Here is a 9,067-nt window from a genome sequence, read left to right as displayed (position 1 = left end):
CGTAGAAAAAGTCTTAGATCTTTGAGTTCAGCTCATGAAAAATGGGGGCAAAAACAAAAATGTTGTGTTTATAATATAAACTCAAAAAAAAAAAAAAACAGTACTCAGTGGATTTGGTCTAAAAAGTAAATAGTGGAGGTTTTGCGCACACGCTGGATGAATAATAATATGATCTGTAACATAAACAGCTATCATAGGACAATATGTTAAAACCAATATGTAATATAGAAGTAACTTGGAGCACTCACACTTTAGAGAGCCATATAAGTCGCCTCTCTACTGTAAAGGCATGTCTGATATTTCCAGAAGAGTGCTGTGTGTAGACTGGTCCCACCAGAAACGGACATCAGATTTCGTCTGGATGCAATCAGGAACCAAGATAAGTATAAAAGTAAAATACTTAAAAATAAAAAAACTGAATAGGCACAACGCGTTTCGACCACTCTCTTGGTCTTCCTCAGGTGCAATAATGTTATGTCACAAAGACTTGCTTATATATTAGATGTGAAATTAAAAATTCCAAACACATGTAGAAAATATACAAAACCCACCCCTCAATGCCATATATGGGAGTTCCGGTATTCATTCCCTCCCAATATGGCGTCCTATACCCATACAATCCGCCATATTGGGAGGGAATGAATACCGGAATCTGATGTCCATTTCTGGTGGGACCCGTCTACACACAGCACTCTTCTGGAAATATCCTACATGCTTTTACAGTAGAGAGCCGACTTATATGGCTCTCTAAAATGTGAGTGCTCCAAGTTACTTTTTTACATATTGGTTTTAACATATTGTCCTATGATAGCTGTTTATGTTACAGATCATATTATTATTCATCCAGCGTGTGCGCAAAACCTCCACTATTTACGTCTTAGACCAAATCCACATGAGTGCTCTCATTTTTTTCTATCCTTTATAATTACGCTGTGCAGCACCGAGGTCTATTTACTTTATACTATTGTAAGGAAGAGGGCCAGATTCTCAACATTTTTGTTATATATATGTATATATTTATAATATAAAATATATATTAGTCTAAGAATTTACATCTGCAGTAGACCAGTTCCTTTTCACAGAAGTTATATTTTTTATGTTTATTTGTAGACCCCCCCTTCCTTAAAATAAATGCTTGTGGGGTTAGCCATCGTAAAAGGGACACTATAGTCACCTGAACAACTACAGCTTATTGATTTTGTTCTGGTAAATAGAATCATTACCTTCAGGCTTTTTGCTGTAAACACTGTCTTTTCAGAGAGTTTACATTACAGCCTAGTGATAAATTCAATTTAATTTTTTTATATCTCACATATTTCTAGCTTAACCTATGCAATGCTGTACGCATGTATGGCTCTTGCTGAAGGGATGTAGGCAAGTGGGAGCACGTCCAAGGCTTGATATCCACAAGGCAAGTTGTAGATTACCTGCACTGCCTTATTCACCCTTATTCTGAAATAGCATTTACATTGTTGGGGAACAAGGAACATTCAATTGCAAAGTGGGGCATTTCCTTGTTAAAGATTGCTGTTCCCTACAGAGGAAAGGGTAAGCCAGGAGATGCGCTGATATTATGTATGTGCAAGATTTAATTTTGATATTTTAGTATTTGTGGGGAGGTTTTTATGTTGTTTTTTGAGATACTTCACTTCCATCTTTACCATAATAACAGAAACCGTGAATGCCTGCACAAAAATATTTCTAAGTTTTTAGAATAATTAAATAATGCCATGTGAACCTCAGTTATTTCAAGACAAAATTTTTTATTAATATGAATCACAGAGGGGGAAAAAAGGAAACACATGCTTAGATCTTGCTCAAGCAGCAATGGAAACCAACATTTTAGTAGGTAAAAAATGGTGCCTCTGGCACGGGCTGTATAAGTTTACCAAGCTATTTTCAATATTAACATATTTAAACATTAACAGCAATTGTGAGGTCACTAGCCATGTTGTTGATCTGTTCCAGCACTAGTGACATACATCAAAAGATGGACTGGTTTGTATACCAACATAGGCTTCTAAAACCACTGTCTAAAGTGGCATTAAAGGGTTTCTTTTTTGTCATTAGATGTCAATATATAAAAGTCCCTGCTATCTTGGAACAAAAGGAGAGAAAACAATTATACCCTTGCATAACTGTATTAAGCCACTAAATTATGCATGATAGGTTTTATTTAATGCAGTGGGGTTTATTTAAAAGATCTTCTTCAAAATACATAGCATTAGATGGCACCGGTCTATAAATTTTAAAGATAAAAGTATGTAACTGTATAGTTAATTTAACAACTCAATCATAACCAGCAAGAAAACCAACCTATTAGAGAACAAAGAGAAAGTAAATGGAAATAACCAATCTAATGATGTGTTTCTAATTCAAGAATTGTCCACTCCCCGTGTGGTGAAGAGTCATCAGGAGAAAAGCTAGTCATTGTGGCACTTGTAGAATCATCAAATGGAGAAGACAAGTCACCCCATCTACTTGAAGTGTTGACATGTGCTTTACCCTGAGATTTTGAGTTCTCTCTAGCTAAAAGTAAAGTCTGATTGATAAGATATTGTGCTAAACTGAGGTCTTCAGGAACAGAGTTTATGATATCCACATCAGAACCATGCTCCTCTAGTAGTTGTCTTAGAAGTGTCCAGTCCCCATCTACAAAATGCTGGTCCTCAAAACCAAAATCCATAATCTTAGGTTCAGTCGTCATTCTCTGCTCAATCCCATCTCTAGGATCCATCTCATATATAGGAGAAAGGGACTTTGAAGGACGATTTTCACATATGGAGGTTTGTGCCAATGAGTCAAAATCATCTATGTGTCCTGAAATAATTCATAACACTGCACATTGTAAAACAGTTATGCTCTTTGCCTGAAGGCACCAAAGACGAACAAACTATTAATGAGGTAATTAAAATAGGCGAGTGTACATACACTTAACATAATGTGCATTTCTATACAGTAAGACTTAAAATTACTGTTTAGAAATTATGAAGTTGTACTAGTGGAAATATGCAAATCTCGGGAAATGTTTTGAAAATTTCTGATACAGAAAATGGGGTGTTTCGACATTTATAACATACAGAAGAAACAATACACATACGGACATCCCTTTGGCCATTACAATTGACACCCTTTGTGATCAAATTCATATTTTAAAATGCATCCATTTTTGTAAACATGCACAAATCAATCACTTAATGTAAAGACTGACAGATTAATATCAAAAACAAAGAATTTTTGTAGCAGATATGGAAACCAGTCTCCAAATTCATTTTCTTTTTTCAGTTTATTCACTGTAATCTGTATTTACATATGAATAATATATATGTCTGCATCATATCTATATAGTTTGTTTTAGCAATTTACTGGTAATAGAGAAGCTTTTACAAAAAAACTAAACTGTAGATATTAAGATGTAATAAATTTACTAAAATGTATTTTTTCACATCTCAAATGTTAAGATATTTGCAAAATTATTGAACGATACTGAATTTAATATTAAGATTTTGGCAAATAATTAAAATGTCTAATTTAACAATAACAAGTAAGATTTTCATTCTGCTATATAGGACTTTTCTTTTACAAAAATTATACAATTTTAATATTGACATGTTCTCTTGATGTCAAGAGAAAATTAATTCTATGCTTCATTAAAACCAAAAAATGAATCAAAAGTGGATTTGTTTACCTATTTATAGAAAGCAGCAGCAAAGCTCGGGCAAGCTCTTAGAGAATCATGCCAAAGTCTGTCAAAAGGAAAGTGCCCTATTGGCTTGCATTTAATTTTAGAGAAACTCTGCATGTTTACCTCCATTTAACCCCTTACGGACACATGACGTGTGGCAGGTCATAATTCCCTTTTATTACAGAAGTTTGGTCCTTAAGGGGTTAAGCATTAAATTAAAATCGCGTTGAAGTCCCTAAAACCGTTTTCAAATTTCAGGGACAGGAATTTTTTTTTTTTTTTAAACCATATTATTTAACTCAGCACAAGGTAAATGTGTAATTCTGGTTTTAGAATTAAGCTAGTATGTTAAAAGTGTTTGTTTTTAAATAAGTATATTCTTTATTAGTAAGGTAAAATTCTTTATTTTTGATATTTAATGTTTGTTACCTGGGGGTAAAGCAGTATTGGAGCTTTCAGTGGGTGGTGCATGGCTGTCTTTCACTTGGTGGTCAAGAATATCACTCTTACATGCATTAAGAGTTTTAGCAGGACAAAACCTTTGCATATCAGATGGTGAATCTGTTGTGTACAGGTCCAAGTGACAAGGCCTTGTTTGAGACTTATGTTCACTTTCTGGGTGTTTGTAGAAGCCCTTACATGTATAGGATGCTGCAACATCATGGGCCTCCACAAGCTGTCTTTCAGAAACCAATGCTGAGCTTGTCACACAATTTTCACTGCACGAATCTGCAACTAAAAATATATTTTCATTCCCTGATTGTTTGCCACCATCCTGCAATGTAAGGTTAGTGGAGTCCAGTTCTTTTTGAGGACATCCTGAATATTTTGTTTCGGAATGTTCATTCGAACTTTTCTCAAATACCTCAGCTGGCGTCAAAGATTCTGCTTTGCGCCCTTGTGAAGGATGAGGCTCTCCTTCATCAGATCCTAGCTCTTCACACTCATCAACAGAGAGCAAAACGGATCTTGTGAATGGTTTATTACCCGAAACAAGCTGGCCTTCACTTTCAATCTCAGCATTATCATCAAATGCTAAATTCACTATTCCTTGAAATGGCTCAGAGGACACACCTGACACACCTGGCACACCTTTCTCTACCGCATTTTCAGCTTCAGACCTTTCATCTTCAGTTTCATCCGCTGATGAGGAAAGGTGTTCTATTTCCTGAGGAAACTGTACACTGCTACAAAGAGCTTTTGGGTGAACGCTGTGTTTGGGGACATCTCTCTGTAACCACATTTCAGATCTTTTTCGTGGTACTTCATCATCACTTGTAGAGTTAATGCGAAACAGATCTGAATTGTCTTTTTTCACTTTTACATCAATTCTCAAACTACCATCATAACCCTTCAGCTCTTCTGGGGTACTTGTGTCGCTGCTGCTTCTTCCAAGGAAATCATGGCAACGCATGGTGCTGCACTTTGAGATTCCCCTTTCGTTTGATCCATCGTCATCCTGAGAACCACCGGCATCATAATCTTCTGATCTTGGCTTGATGTCATCAGAGGATGTGCTTGCACTTCCACTCTCAGATTCTGGACTCTCTCTTTCATGTAATGTACTTGAGTGCTTATTCCAGTGACTTGCAAAATGAATGTCACCATTTTCATGGCTTCCCATTATTTCTGTGATGCTTAGGTCCCTGGGGCATTCTGAGAATGGTCTTTCTGAGGAACAGTTTATAAAATGTTCATGGTTACGTAGGGCTGCCTGATGACCTGTGGACATATGATGTAAAACAGGCTCAGTACTTTGTACTGAATTACACAGAACATGATCGGTACCTTCTGAATATAACAAAACATTTTCACTTAAATCTTTTTCTTTCAGATTTCTTTCTACTTCTTTTACAGAACACAATTCACTTTCACTGGAACTGTCAGCACACTTTGAATTCTCTGAATCACAGATATTTTTACCTTCTAGTTTTTGATCATTTAATATATTCAAAACAAAGTGCTCATCAAGTGAGGTCATGTCAGCATTCTCTTGTTTTCTTTGACTTTTAACGTCTGTCAAACTCGCTTTTGAATCAGATGCATAAACTTCAGCAGATGCTGTTTGGGTATTTTCTTGGCAGTAGCAACGTTCTAAATTAGGCTTCTGTGTCATAGAAATTTGATTGCCTATTGAATTTTCATGACAGTGCTCATAGTCAGTTAATGACGGGTCCTCCGAACAGAACTGTTCTGAATGACCTGATGGCTCCACACAGGATACAGCTTGCTTGCCATCATTCTTTAAAGATTCATGGTTCTCAAAGCCATCTGCTTGTTGGTGAGCAGGCTCCAAAGATAATGCGTGTTGGTCATGGCTATTTTTGAATTCAGCTGGACTATCCTTCCGTTCCAGTCTGTGGTTTAGGGCTGAAACTTTAGACATATGTGACTCGGATAATACTTTCTGTTTGGGCTCTTTATGACTAACCAAAGCACATTTATTACCACCTAAACTCTGTTTATTTGTCGTGGTTTGAGAACTTGTTTTGCTGCTTGATCCAAGTGCTGTTTTTATACTCTTTTTGTTCAATGGTGCACGTTTGTCTGAAGAGGAAGACTGACTCATTAACTTTGCATCGGACTTGACATCAGCTTGTTTGGAAGAAACGCCGGATTTCAGCGGGGAAGCTCCATCACATAGTGTTCCTAATTGTAAGAGTTAAAATAGAAATATAGTTAATAAAAAAAGACTACCGCAAACTTCCTGCATTCATTATCAGAACTACAGTTGAAACTAGGATTTCAACATACTAATCTAGGGAAAATAAAAAATATCCAGTGGCTGCTATTTGAATCGAGGCATACAATTACCAAGTAAACACATTGCCAAACAACATAACATGAATCTAAAGGGTTACTCCAAGTACCACTCATACTTTACTGATTTTAAGTGGTCATGCTACTTGGAGTCTGTATATGCAGTGCACATACAGTTATAGAGAACGCTGCAGCCGGAGGTGTAACTCCACCTCCGGCAGTGTCATTTGCCATTAGCCACTTTCGGTGCATAAAAGGTATCGGTCATCAGCATGTATAACATTTTGGCAACAGTTGACCAATGACAGCACCCCTATCCACCCCCACTCCTCCTCCAAAACAGCTCTACCCTTGCAGTGGGGATCCCGTTTCAGTGAGAAACCTTAGCATATAGTGCAGGTACGTTTTTACTGGGGATTCAAGCCAGCAAGTGTTACTACAACCAAAACAGTGTACTATACTGCTTTCAGGCAATATGACATACATGTATAAGCCACGATACAAATAAATAAGTTCATGTGTAGTATTACTCTACTACACATATAATTCATTTTTAATTTTATTCATTTGATATTTCAAGGTGTCAGGTCTATAATAATTTTGCAACTGGCCAAGTAGGTATATTTTTCCACTCTTACAGCTAATCTGTTTGCTGCATTTAAATAGATTAAGCAGATTAATGGTCAGCAGTTTATCTGTTGAGCTGTGAGCGAGAGTTTAAAGTTGGACTGGGGTTTGAAGACCTCAATATTTGCCTTTGCTTAATCAGATTTGTGATAATACTGTAATATGGCCCTGCCTACTGAAAACACAAAACATTAGATTTAGCTGAATTTTATCTACAGAAAGGTCATTTCACAGACAAAAATAGCAACTTATGCAATAATCCATATACATTCTCATAATCGGGACACAGAGAGACTATTACCTTGTTTTTTCGACACGGCAGCTGGGGCACTCTTTGGCCTCTGAGCAGCACTATTGCTCACTTTTGTTACTTTTTTTTTCTGAAGCACTGATTCATTGGCTCCATTCACTAGTGTTTTTTTTGTTAATGAGCTGAGAAAACAAAGAAAAAAATAATAATTTCACAGGTCCACAAATGAAAACAAAGCAGGAGTGTTTTAAGATAAACATACAACTTTAACTTTTAAGAACTAAAGAGAGCAGATCATTCTGTATGTGAAAAGCATTTTTAAAAATCTGTTGCGCCACTAGGAGGGTTTGAGTGGTGCAGTCAACACCAGGTGTTGGGGGGGGGGGGGGGGGAGAGGGGGGAGATTTACACCACAACGCCAGTCTGCCCCCAGTTGCCCATTGAAATTAAAATGGCCCCAGCCTCCACAGTGCATGAGCATCTGTGCTGAAAGGTGGATCTGAGATCATGATTTACAAGTAACATTAAATACAAAAAACATTACTAAGGATTTTGTAGGGTCTGGTACCGGGGGATGTCAAAAGGCTGTCAGTGGCGCCATTGTTTAAAATATTGCAAAGCGACACAGCTAGCAGAAACAGAATACAAGGAGATATGGACAGGGAAGCCCCTTGCTATAAAACACAGTAAATTACAAGTTGGAAAAGATAACCCATAATAAAATCGGAAATGTAGTTTCCACATTATCATGGTAGCCAAGTGATAGAACATAAAATGCACTATATAGCCAGATATTACTGTTCGCTCAACCTGAGTAACTGTGATATAAAGTTACATATTTGGTGCAGTTTGGACAGACCTGTTAACTTCTCCACGACATTCGTCATTAACCTTTCTTTTGCTGGAGGCCCCATTGGTCATCTTTGATGGAGATTCTGATTTCACTGCTAAAAAAAATAGAAGGTAATTCATAATGGAAAATGAAAATAACATTTTTACCAATCTACCTGATTTTTTTCCCCCCCTTCCAAATTATGTCCTGATTAAGAGTCTTTACCAAGGTAAAGTAGGGACTATATTATATAGTCCCTATGTTCTGCTAGAATGTGAGTTTTCAGTGCTTACAGGCACAAGCACTCTGTAGTTGTTATATGGGGCAAGGGAGGGGCAGCATTTTATCCGTGGACCCAGGCAGCACAATACTGGCCCTGGATGCAGTTAATAATGGTTACTCTAATAAGACATTGACATGTATCTGTAAATACATATATGGACATCATTCCAAAAGTCAAATACAATAGAAGAGATTTCTTAAAGTGTCATGTTCTAAAAATTGGTGCAAAGTGCTAATTTGGGGCAATCACTATGGAAACCAGAGGAACTTTTACATTCCATTTTTGTGTTGATTTTGATGTATGTTTTGGATCATTATCCTACTGGAAGATCCAACCACAGCCCATTTTAAGCTTTTTGGTAATGTCAGTCAGTTGTTCGTTTAATATGTTATTTGAAAGAGTCCATGACGTTATGTATACTAACAAAATGTCCAGGTCCTCTGCCCAAAAAAACAGCCCCAAAACAGTAAAGAGCCACCACCATATTTAACCGTACAAACACGCCCCTTCACTTAAACATCAATACTACACACTAATGTACATCTGCATTTCAAACTTCATTTTCCATAACTTGTTATCACACAATAGATCCTTTCCAAAGAGACGATTCCACTGAGAAGGGAGAGCATC

At 36.9% G+C, this 9,067-nt stretch overlaps 1 protein-coding gene across 3 annotated transcripts in view; it reads right to left on the bottom strand.

The window, feature by feature from the left end:
* Nucleotides 1–1,743: 1,743 nt before the first annotated feature.
* BTBD8 (BTB domain containing 8) overlaps nucleotides 1,744–9,067 on the bottom strand; it is an 83,482-nt gene continuing 76,158 nt past the window's right edge. For all 3 annotated transcript variants that reach the window (XM_063428386.1, XM_063428387.1, XM_063428388.1), the window contains 4 exons: nucleotides 8,182–8,269; nucleotides 7,374–7,504; nucleotides 4,115–6,334; nucleotides 1,744–2,820 (listed from right to left, as the gene is read on the bottom strand). In XM_063428386.1, coding sequence (XP_063284456.1) covers nucleotides 2,357–2,820; nucleotides 4,115–6,334; nucleotides 7,374–7,504; nucleotides 8,182–8,269 — 2,903 coding nt within the window. In that variant the 3' untranslated portion in view covers nucleotides 1,744–2,356. The remainder of the gene's footprint in view (nucleotides 2,821–4,114; nucleotides 6,335–7,373; nucleotides 7,505–8,181; nucleotides 8,270–9,067) is intronic.

Source organism: Pelobates fuscus, chromosome 7 (genome assembly GCF_036172605.1).
Source record: "Pelobates fuscus isolate aPelFus1 chromosome 7, aPelFus1.pri, whole genome shotgun sequence".
Taxonomy (NCBI): Eukaryota; Metazoa; Chordata; class Amphibia; order Anura; family Pelobatidae; genus Pelobates; species Pelobates fuscus.
Note: the sequence above shows the minus strand (reverse complement) of the source record. Positions and strands in the feature narration are given on the sequence as shown.